A 19,567-nucleotide genomic window follows, 5' to 3' on the forward strand; every position below is an offset into this window, starting at 1 on the left:
TCTTAATAATCTCAGCAAGACTTCACTTTTCTGTCTGCATCTTATTTGCTCTAAGGACATTCTGTGAAATTAACAAGCTATAAAGTTTGATTGAAGGTTTCAACAAATGTGAAAGTAATTGGCTCCATTTAGAGAAACAAGAAAAATAACCTGTAAACTTGAGTTTGTAGGGGAAAACCCGTGTGATTTTTCTCTGTAACCAGAGGAGCAGTAGCAAGCAAGACTTTTTAAAACCAGAAAAGAAGAAAAAATAGAACTGGCTGATAGAGCAAGTTTAAATTCTGACCGCCCCAAACCAAAAGTTTAGAAAAAGACGTTTTGCAAAATGTAGCCAGCCGCTCCAGTGTCTGTGCCTTCCAGGAGGCCTGTCTGGAGAAAACGGGGGCCCAATAAAGATGCAGCGAGTCCCTCATTCCGTGGAGCTTGCATCCAGAGGCCTGGTTCAGCTCTCTGGCCCCTCCTCCCCTTCCCTAGCTGCTGTTAAGTCTCACAACTTAACATGCATCTGTGGTACCTGCTGCTCAGTTCCCCGTCGCTCCCTCTCCCTCCACCGCCTTCCATAAGACAGCTTAGATCTGTTTTTCTGTTTCTTCAAGGCATCTCTGCACAGGCTGTGCTGATGCTCTGCTGTGTGGCCATGGAGACCCACCGGTTTTCAGAGAACACCATTCGTTCTCTGCTCATCCACCACCCCACCCAAGATATGCCCCAGACTGCCTTCCCTCTTCTCTCTTTACCCTGGCGGTTTCTTCCTGCTTTCCTCTAGACCTCACCTTCCTCTGGGCACCAGCCTCCACTCACCACATGCACGCTCACGTTATCTCTCTCGAAGGGACTGAGCCCAGGACAGGCTAGGCTCGCATATCGCCAGCCACATCTCACTTTCAGTTTTCCTTTCTGCTGGGTTCTTTGCGTGTGGACCTAACCCGGGTGATAGCTGGAGCCCTGAAGCTCGAGGTTTCAGTTCCCACCGGCGGGGCACGCTGCCCCAGACGGCCTTCAGGGGAGGGGAAGGGGCTTTCTCTGGGTGCCCTTCTTTAAGCCCTTCCCTGACCCAGAGCCCCAGTTTCCTTTCCTTCTTTCTTTTTAAATTTTATTTATTTTTGGTTGTGCTGGGTCTTCGTTGCCGTGCAGGCGTCTCTCTAGTTGCGGTTAGCAGGGGCTACTCTTCTTGTGGTGTGTAGGCTTCTCCTGGCGGTGGCGTCTCTTGAGAGCCCCAGTCTCCTTTCAGAGCTGACTGGAGTGAGACATGAGAGGCATTTTGTTCAGTAACTTTGGAGTTCCTCGTAGTCTTCTGCACCATGAGTCCCTCCAGGAGGACGATGACTGCCCCAGGAAGGTGCAGGTCTCAGGTTCCCCAGGTCTTAGGTTCCCCAGGTGTTCCCTGGCCACCAGGCCTTTTCCTTACCTCCATCACTGGTCCAGCCCCACCTGTTTACAGCCCAGATCTTTCTCCTCTAGAGAATCTAGAATTTGCCCAGAGCTACAATGTACATACCACTTACATTCTCTGTTTTTCATTGATACAGAATGGAAAAATGTACTCACGAACAGAGCTATTGTGGGGATTATGTCATAGACTGCATCTGGGCTCCTTCCTTTCTGAGCGGGGAGCCCAACTTTAACCCCTCTGCTACCAGGAAATCCTCCTTGGCCAGACAAAGCTCGCCTTGGAGTTGGCTCTTTGTGGGTGGTTTAAAGGGCTTCATCTGTTGTGACAGCCCTTTTTATACACATTTAAACTTTTCTTGCCCAACTCAAGTGCTGGAGGCTTTGTATAGGAGGAACCTACCCTGCGGGGCTGGTCCCTCCCATCTGAAAGCAGAAGGCTTCAGCAGACAGGCCAGTGGGCTGGAGACCGAAGGTGTTTCTGGGCCCCCGGACAAGCCCTGGACTTTCTGCCTCTCAGAGTTCCCAACTCCTTGATCACTCCAGCCCCACTCCTTACCCCCGCAGTGCACTCTGAAACCTAAGGAGACTGTACATCCGTGGCTTTCCTTCCCCATAGTTGGATCACGAAGGCAAGAACACCCTTCCAAAAGGCTGGGTGACTTTTCTCTCTCCAAACTTGCAGAATTCTTTTTCATACCCCACTTAGAGACCCCATTGGATCAGAGCTCCTTTGAGAATCATCCAGGAGTTCCTTGCCCTCTGGGAGGAACTGATGGCCACAGCAGACAGAAGCCCCCGGAAGCCAGGTTCCTTCCAAACAGAGTGAAAACTAAAATGGGGGTGGGTGGTGGAGCAGGGGCTGGGGAAGGCAGGCGACACTGCTTCTGTGTGTGTGTCCACGTAGATGACAGCTCCCCGCGATCCTCTAAGGATGTGCCGTGGGCCGGCTCAGGATGTCTGCGTCCCTGGAAATCCCCGTCTCCAGGAGCCCCACGTCCACACATGCGGCCTTCCTCCCTCTTGGCCAGGAACTCGGCGTGCCCTCCGGCCCATGCCCTAACAGCAGGAATTGTCCGGCTCGCCTGTCAACACACACACCCCCAGGCACACTCTCGTCTCCTGGGCACATTTCAGCTGCACACTCAGCAGGAACGCCAGTGTACCCCTCACCCCAGGGTGATGCCAGGGACCACCGTCAGGTTTTTCCTCTGTCCTTCTCTCACTCCTTCACCCCACCTCCTCTCCGTTCGGTGACAACAGCCTCACACCGAAAAGGAAAGTCCTGGCTCCGTTACATAATTCTCCATAGTGCAAGCAGTAGCTGGGGCAGAAGGTCAGAGGTCACAGTGGGGTCAGGTGGCTGACACACACTGTAACGACAAGGTGGTTAAAATTAGACCACAGAGAGGAAACTGGCAGTCTTGTGGAAATGCAGAAGTTTCCTCTGCAAGTGAGAGGCTGGGGATGCAGGGAGGCCGCTGTGCGTGCTGGCTGCCAGGCTATTACTCATTTCAGCTCTGTTCTTTAATGCCTCTTAGCCCCTGCTTCTGTATTTCTAGCCTTCCTCATCCCATGTGTGAAGACACGCGATGGAACCCACGGTGACCCGCTCTGGCCCGGCATGCACTTCTTCCCTCTTTGGAAGCACAGGACTGGGCACCCCAAGCTCACGACAGCTGTCCTTCCCTCAGCCGTTCCCGGGTGGCTGAGCACCTTTCAGGCCAGCCTCCCAGGTGGTCGAGGTATTCAGCCTGCGATTCAGGCCTCAGTTGCTGCCCAGGCCGTTGGTGGGGCCAGCAGAGGCGCTGTCGGTCCTGAGCCGTGTGCCTCTGTCCTGGGCCTCCATCCAGGCTGAGATGTGGCCAACGATGGAGGCGCACGGCTCAGGGCTGACAGTCGTGTGCGGTCAGCCTCCCCCAGCCACCCGGCTGCCAGAGTGGCGCTCGTCTCCACCGGCTCCTGGCGGACTTGGATCCTGCCTGCCTCATCTTTCCCTCTGGTACAGCCAGGCTTCCCTGCACCTCTCAGCCCTTCCCATGTGCCTCCCTATTGCCCCGCTTGTCCCCGGCGCCCCTTGCCAGGGAAATGCGAGATGTAATCTCTGCCACCAGGGGGTCGGGCGTTATTACCCAGGCAAGGGGGATAACGAAGACACCTGTGCACCACTGAGCAAACAATCTGAGACAGTCTCCAGGTCAGTTACCACGCTGTGCGGAGCAGCCAGGGCAGTCCATGTCACACGATAGGATGGGAGGCATGATGTTGGTGGCAGGTTGGGGGCCGGAGTCATGGTCATGGAGGGGCTGCCGCCCTGCAGCATATTTGGCCACCGCAGTGTTTCCTTGTGGGAATGGCCTTCACTACTTGTGAGCTCCAGATCCAAGGGGGGCCCCTCTCCTCCCTTGGTGAGTGCCCTCCCAGAAGGGAGAAGAGGACCCCAGAGGCCAGGGAGGAAGACAGGGCACGAGGAGGTGCAAAGCAGGTGGGTTTGCAGGTTTCGCAGGAGAAGGACCCCAGGCAGGGTGACTGGAAACTTTATCTCAGCCACTTACAAATGTGATGATTGCTCAAGACACTGATTTCATTTCAGCTAAATCAGCCCCAGCTTCTCTGACAGCACTGGCTTGTGTGCTGATGTGGCCACATGGGAGCGGGACAGCCCAAACCCCTGGAGGAACAGAGCTCGGTGGAACACCCTGCTTCCACCTGCTTTGCCTGTCTCCCTTCTCCTGACAAGTTTCCTGCTGGACCCCCGTCTCTTGAGCACAAGAAGCTCTTAGGTGGGGCAGGAACCTGTCAGGGGAAACCTGAAATGAAACAGCCAAGACAGCCCTCATCCTTCATTTCTCACTCAGGCCGGAAGTTCTCCCCTCAGGAGTCTGGCGAGAGTGGAGCTGGGAGCAGAATGGAGAGTGGCAGTGAGAGTACCAGGACTCCGAGTTCTGTGACCATCAGCGTCTTACCCTCCACCCTTCCTTCTATCCAGCTAGATACCATATCAGGACTTAAGTCAAAGAGAGGCAAAACCCCAGAGGACAACGGTCATTGGTGCTGGGGGTGTCCGCTACCCTAGAGATGACCTGAGGGGAGATGGTGGTGACTCAAGGATCTTGGCCTTTGGCCTCATCTCACATACACACGCTCCGGCTCACTCTCCCCGTGCACCCCCACCATGCAGATGACACATTTCTCGGGTGCCCCTAAGTCTCCAGTCAATGTCTCTCATCTTCTCTTTTAGAAAGTGCTGTTTTTCTTCTCTCTCTCTCGCCCTGTAGGTTATTGCAGCCGACTGCAAAAGGGTCACAGTGCTGAAGTATTTTCTGGAAGCCCTTTGTGGACAAGAAGAGCCTCTGCTGGCATTCAAGGGTGGAAAATATGTGTCAGTGGCACCCGTCCCAGACACCATGGGAAAGGAAATGGGAAGCCAAGAGGGAAAACAACTGGAAGATGAGGTACAATGCGGGAAGAGCCCGCTGTGGCCGAGGGACGGCTCCCCCCAGCCCCGCGCTGCCCAGGGTTCAGCGTTGACCCCTGGCTATTTATAACCACTCAGAGCAGTGGCGATGCCGACGTGACCAGCCGGCTGGCTCCTCAGGAGTGCACTCTGCTGGTGCCCCTTCCTGCCAGTCCCACCCCAGTGCCTCCATCTCGCTCTGCTACGAGTTCCAGATGCTTCTTTTTAATGTTGCATTGGAGAAGGGAGGGAAGAAAGAGTTTAATAATGTGCAGCTCTGGCGGCTTAGGGAAGGGGGTCGGGGGGGTGGGGAGTGTTAGGGTTCAGGCTGAGGATCAAGTTTATGGATGTGTGGAGCCCAGTGCAGCACAGGCCCGAACTGCAGCCTCCAGCGCACGTACAGGAAGAGCTGACATTGCTGGCCCCGTGTGGAAAATCACCCCCTCCCTGGCTCCCTCCCGCCCTCCCTCCTGCACATCCTGATGTGATTAAGGAATTCTCCTCTTGTTTGTTTGCCCTTGGTTGTTCCTGTAGCCCTTGCCTCCCTCACTCCAGACAGTGTATGTGAGCGTGTATGTGTGTGCACCAGCCCGAGTGCCCACCCCCCAGGCCCCGCTGGTGTTGGCCTCACCGTGCTTGTAGGTTTCTTCCTGGGGGCGACTGTTACTGCGGCTCTGTGTGCAGGGGCTTGTGTGTCAGCTGAAGCTGAACACTGCTGCCAGTGCCCCGCCGTCTGTGGGTGGTGAGTCGGTGTGAGCTGGGACACTGTGGGTGCGTGTATGTGTTTACTGCCGCTGCCCGCTGCCCTGCTGTGTGTGTGGGTGTGGATGACTGTCTGCTGGGGGTGCATACAGAGCCCACCTTGCCTGATGCTCATCTCTACCCTCCTCTTTGCCCCCCACCCCGCCAGTGTTAGAGGCAGAGGGGGCTTAGGTGGGAAGGAACGTGGGACTCAAGGAGGGGACGGAAGCAACTGCAGCCAGAGGCCAGGTCAGCCGTCGGCCAGCACAGTCATTTGGCCTGCGGCGGTCTCCAGCGCCCGGTGGAGCAGGGCGGGGTTCGGGGATGAAATCAGCAGCAGGCCCGGGAAGCCAGATGTCAGCTGGATGCTGTCGCTGGTGATCTGAGGCAGTGATAGAGTGGCCACCTTTGCTTCAGAGTCTTCAGAGCAGCACAGTCTTGGATCGGCTTCATTGGAATAGCTGGAGAACCCCACCCCACCCCTGATGACACAGGGCTCCGCTTCCAGGCGAGAGGTAGTTCCAGGGATGAAGCTGAGCCCATGATTCCAGGCCCTCCAGATGAAACCTGGGCAGGGAGTAACGGGAAAGAATGAGCTGTCAGTATGGGAGGAGCCAGTGAGCTTGCTAAAGCCACCGGGGTGTCCGGGCTCTGGGCAGGGCAGAGCAGTGCCACCCAAGCCCTGGGCACCATGGAGGGAAGCCTGGCGGGGTAGCGCCCCAGTGGGCTCTCAGCCGTGTTTTAAGGCTGAGGCAGGCAGTAGGTGAGTAAGGTAGCTCTCCAGGGTACTGCAGGAGATGTCCCCTGGCCCAAGAGCCTGCAGGACCAGATCCAGGGTGGCAGGCAAGCCCAGAGGGCGGGGCTCCGCCCCTCACAAGGAGCAGTCCAGCTCCTGGCCCTAGATCTCTGCTGTGCCACACTGTCTCCCTCCTTCCAAGGCTTCTTGCCCAGACAAAGGTTGTGACCCACGCTGTGCTGCCCACTTCTTCCTTTTCCCACGAGCCTCCTGGGTTCCTTTGTGTTAGTGGCCCCTGGGAAACCCTGCTTACCCTGGTCTGTGTAATTTCACAACCCTGCACTTCCTCGTTTGGTGTGAGAGCTGAGCCAACCTCAGACAAGCCTCGCTGACCCTCTTTTGACCTCAGTCAGGCTCGGCGCGAGCCCCATGATAACCCTGTGTATCGCTGATCAGAGCAGGCAGGGGCAGTGTCTCCCACAGGCCGGCCAGGGACCTGACTCCACTCACCCCGTCCAGGTTAACCCCTAAGACAGGAAGTAAATGTGCAGAGAGAGCCTTCCTCCTTCCCAAGCCCTGGGCCACTCTGGAAGCCGGTGACACTGCAGGAGCCTGCAGGCTGTCAGATGAGTAGTGACTGCAGACAGCACCCCAGACCCCTGAGACCTCGTAGGTTAGTGGCAGTTCTGAGATCTCGTCTAGTGGCCCCATCCTGAGATCTCGTCCCTCTCCACCCTGTAAAACTGAGCCACTTAAGGTGATCGACAGAGGAAGAGGGGAGCTGTTTATTCAGACATCTTTCTTCATGAGCAGAACAGAGTCCGTCTCCTTAAGGATGCTGCTGAGACACCTAACCCCCCCCCCCCCCACCTCTCGATTCTCCTAAGACAAGGCACTGCCTGCCCACTGACACGCTCTGCTAACCACTTTCTGCAAAGTATGTCCATCGGAATGCCATCGCAACGGGCAGTTGGAGGAAAGGGTCGCCTGTGTTGAGCAGGATCCCTGTGGGCCTGCGGGAGCACAGCTGGGCTGCTGAAGCCGACCTTGAGCTCCATCTAGGTCCAGGGCCGCACCTGCACCGCTGCGGGTCGTTGGTAGGAGCGCAGACTTTGGAATCAGACTCACTAAGCTTTGAATCCCTGGTCTGCCGCTTGCTTACCTCGTGACCCTGAGCAAATTGTGTAACTCGCTAGACCTCTATTTGTTCATTTATTAACTAGCGGTGATGAAAGCATCCATTCACAGGCTTTTGTATTAAATGAGTTATTAATACGTGAAAAATGCTTAGCTGGGTACCTGGCTTCATAGTAAGCACTCAGTAAGTGACAGCTGTTACTGTCATAATCATCATCGTTATTATCATCCAGTTATCACTCAGACCCAGGAATCTTCTGCTCAACCACCCCCTGTTACCATGCTAACACTGTCCCTTCCAAGGGAGCTCTCTCGGGCAGCTGCATGTTCTCCACTGACCAAGGCCAAGAGTGAGGGAGTGAGAAGTGGAGCCCAGGACCACCCGGGAAGTAGTGGCTTCTAAGAGCGAGGCTGCGAGCAGGGAGGTGCCATCCCTGGGGAAGGCGCCTCCAGCCTGGCAGGAGACTCCTTAAGCCAGCCCGCCTTCTCCCGGTCTGTCCCAGCCCCCGGAGGGCAGCTGTGCAAGGTCGTGTCATGTGAATTCCCGTCATGGGGCCCCTAGCCCTCACACCGCCAGCCTGTGGTCTTAAAGAGAAACCAGGGCAAGGTCTGCTGAGCTGCAGCATCTGCTCCCTGACGCCGTCTGGGGCGAGGGCGAGTCCACGCCCAGCTCCCAGCTGTTGGCCAGAGTGATTCCTATCAGATCGTTAGCATGAATTACACTTCAGTTGGGTGGTTTAACTTTCTTTTGTTGTTTCCCCCTTTGGTGAATTTCAAAATGAAAATAGGCCCAAAGTTTGACGTTTGGAGTATGTGCAAAGAAGAAAGGTCTGTGACTGTAGGCATGGAAGTAGATACAGTGTGGATCTGTGAGTGTGCAAGAGGAGGACCCTGGAGTGCACAGGAGAGCCAGGGGAAAATGTGACACTTCCCTGAGCCGAGGGGAGCACACAGCGTTGGGCCCTATGCAGGGAATGGTCAGAGAAGCCCAAGTTGAGATGCGGGAGGGACCAAAGGGTGGATCTGGTCAGTGCTGTGGGCTCACGGTGTCCTCTCTCTCCTGACGTGCGCCCCCACCAAAGGAGGAGGACGTGGTGATTGAAGACTTTGAGGAAGACTCGGAGGCCGAAGGCAGCGGGGGAGAGGACGACATCAGGGAGCTTCGGGCCAAGAAGCTGGCTCTGGCCAGAAAGATAGCGGAGCAGCAGCGTCGCCAGGAGAAGATCCAGGTGGGGCCTGGCCATGCACGCGGTTCTGGTATGGGTGGTGGTCTGCTCAGGGCGCAGGGGAGATGGGAGCAGGGGTGAGCAGGACCCTGTCGCTGGGACCTCACTGGTTCCACCACCTATGTTCTTCCTCCGCCGCTTAATTCTGGTTTGGCGCCTGCAGTCCCCCTCCTCCTGGGATCCAAGGCAGAGTCAGGTTCTTCCGCAAGAATCTGCTGAAAGCTCCTCCCCCTGTGATGATCTGTGATGCCGCACAGACCCGACCTTTCACACAGTTTCGGGGGTTTCCCAGTTCCCCTGAGCCTCGTGCAGACACTCCTGGAGAAACCTAGGTTCTCTATTGAGAACACCTGTTCTCGGGGGTGAGCTGCTGTCATGGCCACAGTCTGGCTGCATGTATTCCCACTGTAATAGCCGAGCCCCTCTGGATAGGACACGCTAAACCCTTTAGAGAGAAACTCTCCATCTCCACACCAGGATTCTCACATTAGCGGGCCTCTCGTGGACCTGTATGTCCCTGCCCGAAAACTTTTCCTTATGGTTCTCCCAGGTCCAGCTCTTGTGCTGTAAGCTTACTTCCTCTTATCTATTCCTCTTATCTGTCAGGGCAGACGGGGAAGGGCCAGCCACACTCCTGCTTTAAGACTAGCTGCACACGTGGGGAAGTGCCAGTCCTCTTCAGGGATGTCTGTCTTCAGCCCTCTCTTCACCCACCTCTGGCCTTTGGGATGGAGCGTAGTGCGTGTGGTCAGGCTGACCCAATCAGGCTGGGCTCCACCGCTCACCAACCGTGTGTCTTCGGGCACATGGTTGAACTTCTCCGGACCAGTTTCCTCATTTGCACAGTGAAAGTAGTGACAGCACCTCCCTCGTGGAATGGCTGTGAGGCCTGCAGGAGCTGGTGCACATAAGGCCCCAGCACAGCGTGTGGCCCGCGGGGTGTGCTCGCGGCACACCGAGGGCTGACAGCAGACTGATGGCCCACCGGACAGAGCCCTGCCCTGGGAAGAGCCCTGTCTGTTGGGATCCGTGGGCCTTTAGACATGTGTGTACCAGTCGACCAGTTGGAATTAAGCGTGTGGTACCTCTACAGCATCACTGTCACGGTGGTATGGCTGCTGCCTCCCTCTTTTCGTGATCTCTGTAAACCTCTGTCCTGGCCCTCAGAGCTTCGTCCTCAGGATGCCTGTCTTCTTGATCTGAAGCTCTTTTCTTCCTCATCAGTCGTCCCAAAAGTTGTCTCCATACTACCACCTCCATTTCTTGACTCTCACCCCAACAGTCATAGCGTCTATTGTATCAGAGGTCCCCAAGTACCTGTCTTTGTTGCTTCTTCGTCACGCTTGAGTTCCCTGTGGCTTTGGGCCCTGAAGCCACCTCTCTCCAGCTCACAAGGACCTTTGTATTCTGTCTGTTGACCACACCAACCTCCTGGGCTTCTAGACCATCGTTCTTTACTTGCTCTCCTCCTCCCTTTCTCTTACTTCTTAGTCTTAGCATGCAGAGTTGACACTCAGCAGATATTTTTGTTCAGTGGGTTCATGAATGATACCAAAAAGAGCATCATCATTTTTTTTTTTTTTTTAATTTTTAAAAATATCTATTATTACTTTTTGGCTGTGCTGGGTCTTCGTTGCTGAGTTTGGGCTTTCTCTAGTTGTGGTGAGTGGGGACTACTCTCTTCACTGTGGTGCTCAGGCTTCTCTTTGCAGTAACTTCTCTTGTTGCAGAACACAGGCTCTAGGGCAAGGCTCAGTAGTTTTGGTTCATAGGCTTAGTTGCCCCGCAGCACGTGAGATCTTCCTGAATCAGGGATCAAACCCATGTCCCCTGCTTTGGCAGGTGGATTCTTAACCACTAAACTATCAAGGAAGTCTGAGAGCATCATCTTAAAGTTCCTCACTGGCTTTTAAGCCCTCATGTCTGCTTTTTTTAGTTTGTAGTTTTATTTATTTATATTTGGCTGTACTGGGTATTCACTGCTACACAGGTCTTTCCTCGTCGCAGCGAGTTGGGGCTACTCTCTAGTTGTGATGCGTGGATTTCTCATTGTTGCGGAGCACGGGCTCTGGGGCGTGCGGGCGTCAGTAGTGGTGGCACGAGGGCTTAGTAGCTGCGGCTCCCAGGCTGTAGAGCACAGACTCAGTAGTTGTGGCATACGGGCGTAACTGCTCCACAGTATGTGGGATCTTCCCAGCCCAGGGATTGAACCCGTGTCCCCTGCATTAGCAGACAAATTCTTTACCACTGAGCCACCAGGAAAGCCCCCTCGTGTCTGATTTCTTATCAGATCCTGTCTGTTCACTCATTCATGCCCTCCTCTCCTCTCCATTCCCATCGCCACAGCTGTTGCTTTAGCCCAGGGATTGACTAGACTGGAGCCAGCAACCCTGCACTGCACAAGTCTGACGGGGTCCTATTTACCTTGGAGTCTATGAATGGCAGCTCCTGGAGTTGTGGGACCGGGTCTGTGAGCCAGGCTCACTGCCTGCAGTGCATCATTATACATAGTTTCACCGTTCCCTTCCCAAAAGAGCCATTCCCCTGCCCAGGAATCATCAGCACCTTTGCTTGGCTAATAAAGCTGAATTCCTTACTGTGGCATCTGAGGCTGTTCCCAGTCTGTTTTCCCAGCCTCTTCTCCCATTCCCCGTGAGCCCTCACAAGCTGTGGGCTGTTGGGCAAATGCTTTGACTTCCTCGAGCCCGTTTCCTCACCTGTCAGACGAAAGTAGTGACAGCACCTCCCTCAGAAAACAGTGCACGCGAAGTGCCCGTGCATCCAGACACTCCGGCCCCGCTGCCTGGACAGCACCAACCCTCCTTCCTCCCACCGTCCCCAGAGCGCTTCCCTTCCCCATGCTATGTCTTGCTGCTCCCTCAAGCCCAAGTACCCTTTTTTCTGCTCTACATTTCCTGTTACCTGTTGAAATTCTATTCTTCCCTCAGTCCCCAGACGAAACCCCATCTCCCCAGTGAAGCCTTCCCCGACTCCCCCTAGGAGGAATTCACCTCTCTGCTCAGTGCTCCTGTGGCACTGATTTATACTTCACTTGTGAAATGTATATCGCGTCTCAGATTACACTTATTGCTGGGCTTGTTCCCCGGCTGCACCGCAAACTCCTTGGAATCAGGTCCTGCATCTTCCGCTCAGTGTGGTAAGCAGGGCTGAGCACCTACCAGGCTGGTTACAAGGGGACATGGGGGCGAACCAAGGAAGTCCCGCCCCAGAGTGTCCACTGGCGCGGAGGTCAGTGACGTGTGGTGGGCGCTAGCCCTGTTACCAAAGGGGAGCGCCGGCCGCTGGAAGAGCACGTGCCGAGGGGACCTGGCCTTGTCCCGAGCGCCATGGGCAGCCCGGCCTCACGGGTGACAAGCGGTATCTGGCAGTGGTCCCGTGCGGGACTTGACTTCCGGGGCCCGTGGCCGCTCCTGCCTGGGGAACCCGTCCGCCCGTTGGCTCCCTCAGAGCAGGGTTCTCGGGTCCAGGCACCAAGGGCCTGCTGCGGGCCGTCAGGCTGGGCGGCTGGGGCCCCTTTAAGAGCAGGCCCCACATGCGCCGCTGCTGGCGGCCTGCCTCCTGTCAGCCCTCTTCCTCCAGCCTCACGGCCACAGGAGGATTTCTCAGCAGAGAAAAAATTCCCCCCTTCCCTTCTCCCCGCCCCCCTTTAATGCCCGGGGCCCTTCACTTCCATAATTCTTCATTTTCCAGCCTTGAACGTAAGCCAGACACATCTGTCTGGCCATATGCGTGAACCCTGGAGTCTGTGCCGAGGTGGCTGTAAAACAGGGCCGGTGAAGGCCCTTCTGGGAGAGCACACACATGTGTGTGCCCTCGGGCCATTGGCTCCCTGCCCAGAACTACGGGGCTGCAGCGCTCCAAACCCATGTTAACCTTTTCTTATTTTTCCTCTTTTTGTTTAATTTAAGGGGGGAAAATCCCAAGGAAAAGGTATAAATTGTCCTGGGAGTGGGGGAGAGGCTCCTAGCTGGAGAGGCCATTATTGTTGGCAGGTACCTGGTCACACTAATACAATAAGGAAGAGAGGAGCATCGGGTGAATTAAGATCGGGGAGATGGGCTGTAAATTACACGGCTCCGAACCCCCTCCGTCTCCAGGGGTGTTAACCAAGAGGTGTAAGGCAGGTCCCCAGCTCCCAGCGCCTTTTACAGATGCAGCAAAACAGGAACTACACATGTTTGGGGAAAGGGATATGAAGATGGGGTTGGAAAAAAACCCTCCCGGCCCCCATGCTGGCTGTAAAGTCCAACTGAGATCTGGGGCCGGAGCCACACCCCCGCTTCCCCCGCTCCCACCTAGACCCCTGGGCCTGCGCTCAGCTGCGGGATGTGGGGAGGCCAGGCCTGGCCTCCTTTGCAGCCTGTCCCTCCCCGCTTCCGGCGTTGCACAGAGGCTGGTGAGTGGGGCCGGCTGGAGGTCAGAAAAGGGGTGTGGGCAGCTCTCGGGACCTGTGCAGCTGGAGCCTCAGCGCCCAGGCCGGGCCCTGGACACTGGGGGCCAAGTCCGCCCACCCAGGGAGGGCTTCGAGACGGCCCCTCTTGGCTCAGCCCAGCCTTCGCCCATTGCCCGAGGCGGCTCTGCGTCTTGCCCTGCTTGTGCCCACCTTGCTGCCTTCTGCCGAGTTCCTTTTGTTCCCATTGCCCTTCTTGGGAGGTGTCAGAGACCAGAGCAGGGGGCCTGGTTTGTCTGGGAAATTGGTCAGAAGTGTTTCATTCCTAACCAGGCCCCCAGGGCAAAGCAGTTGCTGAAAATCCTCCTCCGGGCTCGAGGCGTGGCCTCTTGGCACCTCACCCTGGCCCTGTGAATCCCCCGCCTCCTCTCTGCCTCCACGAGGCTCTGCTGTGATTTGTGCTGCTGTCGGGCGGGGTCAGGTTTCCTGAGCAGTTGCAAACATCCCACCTGAAACATAACAGGCTCTTCCTCTGGCCACAGCTATTGTTTCCCTCGGCGTTATGGCCACAGCCTTGCTCCATAGCCAGCAATGACATGTGTTCTGAAAATAGCTTTGCTCCCCTGTCCCCTTCCCGCCCACCCACCCTCCTGAAGATGCGGTCACTCCTTTGTGACGGCCCCAGGAGTTTCATGCTAAATATAGCTGCAGCCCATTCACACTGCCACCCAGCTGCGGGGGGCGGCGCTGTGGAACAATGGGGCATACACAGAGCCCCCACACCTGTATGGAATCCAGCGGAAGGCAGACACTCGGCCCTGGCTCCTAACTGTCGGAGACGGGGCGGGAGCCAGCGCACTACCCGGCCAGGGGCACGTTCACGCCAGGACAGGAAGGCACAGCAGCCCATGGAGCTGGGCAAACGCCCATCCCAGAGTTTGCTTCAGCCACTCGCAACTCTCTGGTTCCTGCAGCATCCACAGGGGGCTGTCCTCCTGAGAGAGGTCAGGCTTTTTGGCCGAAATACCCTTGGGCTGCTGCTTGGAGCAAGCCCAGGGTTGGCATGCTTGGCCCTGCCACTCCCTGTCCATCCTGAAAGGGCAGCAAGAAGTAGCGGGCAAGTCATCATAATTATAACCTTGAAAAAGACAGCAAGTATATGTTAAGCTCTGTGGTACCGACTCTGGATATCCAGAGAAGGGACCCTAAGCAGAAATGTTCCCATGAGCAACCCCCGCCGCAGTGAAGATCCTAAGGGAAGCCAGTGACCCAAGCTGCTTTGTGGAGCAGATGCAGAATCTGCACCCGTGGGTTTCTGCAGCTCAAGAAGGAATGCCTGGGAGTTCCCTGGTGGTCCAGTGGATAAGACTGGAAGCTTCCACTGCAGGGGGCGTGGGTTCAGTCCCTGGTTGGGGGGCTAAGACCCCACATGCTGCACAGTGTGTTCCCCCCAAAAAAAGAATGTCTGCCTGCAATGCCGGTTATTATCTCACCAGCTTTTCCTATTTTATATTTCATTTCTATTTTTCCAGGTTTTTAAATTTTTTTTTTAAATACCCCCACTTAACTTTAAATAGTTAAATATTCCACATAATTTTAAGGAAAAAAGGAAAAAGAAACCACCAAGAGCACCGTGAATCTCAGAGATCAGCAGTCCACCGCCTCGCCATCCCCAACTCTGCTCCCTAGTGGCTGCCCCAGATAGTCACCCCCAATGGATATATACAAGGTGAAAAATGGAGTTGGGCAGGAAGAACGGAAACTGAAATTGGCTGTTACTAATATCAGGCATCTAGCTAGATACTTTGAGACACAGGATGAGCGTGGAAATTCGCTGTGTTACCACACTTCTCATTTCTGGTGAAGACATTGGTCTGGCCAGAGAGGCCCAGGGATCAACAGTCCCATCAGCCTGTGGCTGCAGTCCCTGTGGAGCCCTGAGCAGAAGGAAGGCCTGCTCTTGACCTGGCGCTGCTCTGTGACCCGAGCTCCTCAGTTCCACGACTCCCGTGTGAACTAACAGCGGCACCTTTATTTGTAACTCTCAGTGTCTCAATTCTCTAAAAGGGTCAGCCTCCCCCAGTCATCCCCAGCACGTCGAATGAGGAACTTAACCTGTGAAGGAGCCCTTCCTGGGGACCCCGGCCCTGTAGCTTCCTCCTCAGATGTCGCTGTGGACCAGCCCCCTCCCAGGTCCCCACCAGCCTGCTCCAGGGTGCCTCCGGGCTTCAGAGAAAGTTGGTTACTGAGCGCCTTCAGACACAGAGTTAAGTTCTTTCCTTCTTCACACTGGATGACTTCATGGTCCCTGTCGCCCCTGGTCTGATCCAGCATGTCCACACTTTCCCTAGGGTTCCCAGCTCTGCATCAGAGGACCACTGCGGCCCAGCCTTTGCCGCAGCGAGAAGGGTTCCTAAGGACCTCTCCTTCCGGGTCAGCACACTTGACTCCGGGCCAGGGCCAGTCTGTCTGAATCACAGCATTCCAGTTGCGCCCCCCTCACCCCCACCAGAGGCTTCTGCAGCTTTTTGCTCATACAAACAAAAATAAATCTCACTACCGGCCTCTGAACTCCGCGGCAGCATGCTTCCCCTCTCCCCAGCGTCCCATGGCTCTGAGTGGGGACTTGGCACTCGCCCCACCGACATCACTTTTTCACTCCCTGCGCATCCTGTGTCCTTCTCTCACCGTGCGACCCAGGGATCAGAGTGGGACGTGACGGCCGGCACAGGCGCCGTGCACAGCTGCCAGGAATCTGACGGGTAAAATCTGGAAAAGTTGGGAGGGCAAATGCTACACACACACACACACACACACACACACACACACACACACACAGCGCCACTCAGAGGACCGGAAACACCGACACCCACAGACAAGGGCCTGCGATTCCCAATCCTTCCTCGTCTGAATTCTCTTAAGGGGACTGGGCTAGTGTCATGACCCAGGCATGACCCCCCCCCAGAGGCCTACTGGTACCCCCAAAAGAAGGGGGTGCAGCTTCATCGAATCTCCTGAGACCCAGGAGGGCATGTGGGGAACAGGAAGCAGTGGTGCGGTGACTCAGTGGGCAGAAACCAGGTTAAGGGAAGTTGTCCGCGGGTGTCCCCGGGACCGGATGATGGCAGCTCGGTCCCACCCACCCTGCGGACCCAGCCAGGCTGCCACCTCCCCACGACGCCGTGGCCTCCATTCACCTTTCTGGCCCTGAGCCAGCGCTCAAGGAACTCAGACGGCGCACGCTTCCCTGGACCTTGTGCCTAGATTTTTCTTCCGTCCTGTCATCAAAACACCCAAGCAGGCTCAGCCCCCCGCCTCCCTCAGCCACCTGGCCTAAGGGCCGCCCCCCTCCTCCCCAGTGAGGAAGGCTGGTCCGAGGTCTTGGGAGCTCATTGTTCCCGCAGGGTAGAAAGGGCAGCCAGTGCCACTTCCTTAGGGTCAGCCTGAGGGCCGGAGGGTCACTTCTGGAGGCAGGAAAACTAAGATGTGACAGGTCTGAGCCAGGGAGGCGGTGGCAGAGATGCCATCCTGAGGCGAACCCGACATGAGGGCTCATCCTGCCGCTTCTCATCGAGAAAGACAGAGGTCTGGGGGCCCGGGACACCAAGAGCACGTTCCTGGCGGTGGAAAGGCGGGTAGAGAGCCCTGAGACCTGGGAAGAGGGGTGACGGGACCAGAGGCTGAAGCCCCACCTGTGAGGAGAGGCTGGGGTGTTCGCTGAGCCTGAGCGGGGACCGCTTCTTGTCCTCACAAAATACCCACGCCATCACACGTGTTCTGTGTCAACTCTCACACTGAGAAGTAATAGTTTTTAAATGCCCAGGCTGAGTTCGGTGGAATGTGTCACCCACTAGCTGGCAGCCCCAGGGGAGGGCCGGGGACTCAGGTTCCTGGGAAGGCGGCCCGCAGGCCAGGTGCTGTTCCTCCCCGAGTGAGAGCCGCAGGAGACTGCAGCCGAGCCCCTGGGCCGCGTTTCCCATGCCCGCCGGCACCCTGTGCCTGCCACCAGCTGTGGTGGCAGTGGCAGCGGCAGCAGCGACTTACTCAAAGGGAAAGGTCCCCAGCAGGTCACAGAGGCACCACCCCCAGCGTTCGGAGGCATGCCCTTTCAGTTTTACTGTCACTGCCAGTGAAACCTGAACACCTTCCCCACTGACTGTTGGTGGCCAGGGCCCAGCCCCCGGGCCCCATCTCAGTTGGCACGCACATCTCCCCTCTGCTCGGGGCTCGTGTCTGTGTGCCTGCAGGTTGGTGTGTGGCGGGAGGCCACAGGAGGGCTGGGCAGGGCTGGGACCTGCGCGCCGGGCCCCTGCCAGGCTTGTTCTGGTGCCCTCCAGCTCCACACATGGGGGCACGGGGTCTGGGTAGATGCCCACAAACCAGCTTGCTTCCTAGCCATGGTCCCCAGAAGATGAAGCAGCCAGAGAGTGATCAGGGCCCGTAGTGACAGGTGGACCCAAAGCCTATCTCCCAGGGGCTCCGCCACGCATGCCCTGTCAGTCTTGAGAAAATTGGGCTTTTCCAAATGGGTATGGAAGCAACCCTGAAAGATGCGAATGTGTAAGACTGACAAACTCCAGGCCATGAGCTTTCCGAGGTATGCTGCCCAGGCCACTGGTGCTGCCCAAGGGGTTTTTTTAGTGATGCGTAGGAAACATGCTGACTTTACTGCGGAAATTCAGCTTGAACTGGTAAACATGCTGGGCGCTCAGACTCCTGATACCACGTATATTATTTGCTGAGCCACAAAAGCGAGTTGACTTGAAGTCCACCTAAAGAAAAACACCAGGTAAACAAACAGTATAGACTGTGCAGAGTTGTGGCAAAGCAGCGCGGGTGGAACACAGATGACCCCCACTTAGGGAGCACCTGGCTGGTCAGGGGAAGACGGTCTTCATTCTCCTCAGTCCATGTGACTTGGGATGTCATCCGTCCCGCTCTGTGGACTCCTGCCACTCTAGGAGACATTGGTGTCAATTATTAGTTGTCAGCATCACTCTTTTTGCATAGGTTTTGAGGTGGTTCTTTTTTTTTCTCTCTTAACTACACAGTGAAGTAAGTGGAAATGACAGATTCTGTCTGAGTATATGTGTATGTCTAAAGTATCCAGATTAAGAAGTACCTCCTGTATTCTCAGTAACGTGTGTGAAACCACCCTCAGGCGCCTTGTTGATTTTTAGCCCCAGGTCTTCCTTTCAGAGCCCCATTATTTTGAATGCTATCAGGGTCCCTTCTCAGTCCCCATGCGGGGTTTTAGTCACACCCCGTTCCCCAAGCCATTTGGTCTCCGTGGGTTTGTCTTGGGCCGGCCCCGCTGGGGGCTGGCTGTCTGTCTGGAGCTGGGGGCAAGGCTGAGGGGGCAGGGAGCTGATGCACACGGTAGAGTCAGGGCCCGGGCTCACCCGCCACTGGCCTGCTCATCCACCACTCTGTGTCCCCGTAGGCTGTCCTGGAGGACCAGAGTCACGTGCGGCAGATGGAGCTCGAGATCAGACCCTTGTTCCTCGTACCAGACACCAACGGCTTCATTGACCACCTGGCCAGCCTGGCACAGCTGCTGGAGAGCAGGAACTACATCCTGGTGGTGCCCCTCATCGGTGAGTCAGGGCTGGGCCCGCCCTGCACGTGCACAGTGAGACCCCTCTGCACGCACGCGCTGCAGCCCTGGGGCCCAGCAGGCAGAGCCCTGCCGTGTGTGTAAGACGGGATTTGCAGGGAAGTTGGGAATGCGTGGGGCAAGGGAGACTGTTTAATAATCAAAGCAGTTCGAATTATTATGGCTGATCCGTGGCTTAAACTGCTTGAGCAAATGGACTCCTGTGTCCCAGCAACCAGAGGCTGCCCGAGCCCAGCCCTTGTTTTTATCCTTATAAAGCTCGCAGTAAAACAGCAAAGCTGGTTCCCGTTATTGGTAAACACTCAGCCCTGGCAGATAACGGCAGTGCTGCTGGGTGGTCTGGCAGGGAGGCTGGGAGGATTTTGAAGTGGTTAGATGCCTTTGGTCTGATGGGCTCGTAGCTTTTCACGATCATTCTGTTGGTTCGAGGTAGCGTTCTTCTGGCCAGTGTCACCCTAAGGCCAGGCCAATGGAGGCCCTCCAGCACCAGCCCGTGGCTCCTGCCTGTGGATTCCTGCCACTTGGGCCCTCACCACTGTCTGGTCGCTGTTTGTTGGTACAGGGTCAGCATCTCAGGGCCAACTCGCGCGCTTCCACCCTCAGGCCAGAGGAGCCCAGCTGGGCCATCTCCAGGGACTGTCTAAGGCACCCCTGGTCCTCGGAGCCCTGTGGTGGGTCGGCTTCAGGAGGGGCCTCGGGCTTCTGTCTGTACAACTCACACAGCTGCTAGTGCTGAGAGCTGTCCTCTGGAGGGAGGGGGTCTGGGAGACGACTGGGAAGCCAGGGCTGCTTAATGTCCCCTCTCAGCAGCCACTTGGAGCAAATTTGGAAGCCCTGGCCTCTGGACGGTCTG

The 19,567-nt window shown here is 56.3% G+C and overlaps 1 protein-coding gene across 12 annotated transcripts in view; it reads left to right on the top strand.

The window, feature by feature from the left end:
* Nucleotides 1–19,567, top strand: part of SMG6 (SMG6 nonsense mediated mRNA decay factor) — a 201,507-nt gene that overhangs the window by 174,549 nt on the left and 7,391 nt on the right. For 10 of the 12 annotated variants that reach the window (XM_055576925.1, XM_055576926.1, XM_055576927.1 and 7 more), the window contains 3 exons: nucleotides 4,668–4,844; nucleotides 8,543–8,689; nucleotides 18,541–18,694. In XM_055576925.1, coding sequence (XP_055432900.1) covers nucleotides 4,668–4,844; nucleotides 8,543–8,689; nucleotides 18,541–18,694 — 478 coding nt within the window. Of the gene's footprint in view, nucleotides 1–4,667; nucleotides 4,845–8,542; nucleotides 8,690–11,032; nucleotides 11,291–15,448; nucleotides 15,669–18,540; nucleotides 18,695–19,567 lie in introns of those variants that run through there. The other 2 variants (XM_055576928.1, XM_055576929.1) reach the window with 2 other exon arrangements.

This window comes from Bubalus kerabau, chromosome 4 (assembly GCF_029407905.1).
Source record: "Bubalus kerabau isolate K-KA32 ecotype Philippines breed swamp buffalo chromosome 4, PCC_UOA_SB_1v2, whole genome shotgun sequence".
Classification (NCBI taxonomy): domain Eukaryota; kingdom Metazoa; phylum Chordata; class Mammalia; order Artiodactyla; family Bovidae; genus Bubalus; species Bubalus kerabau.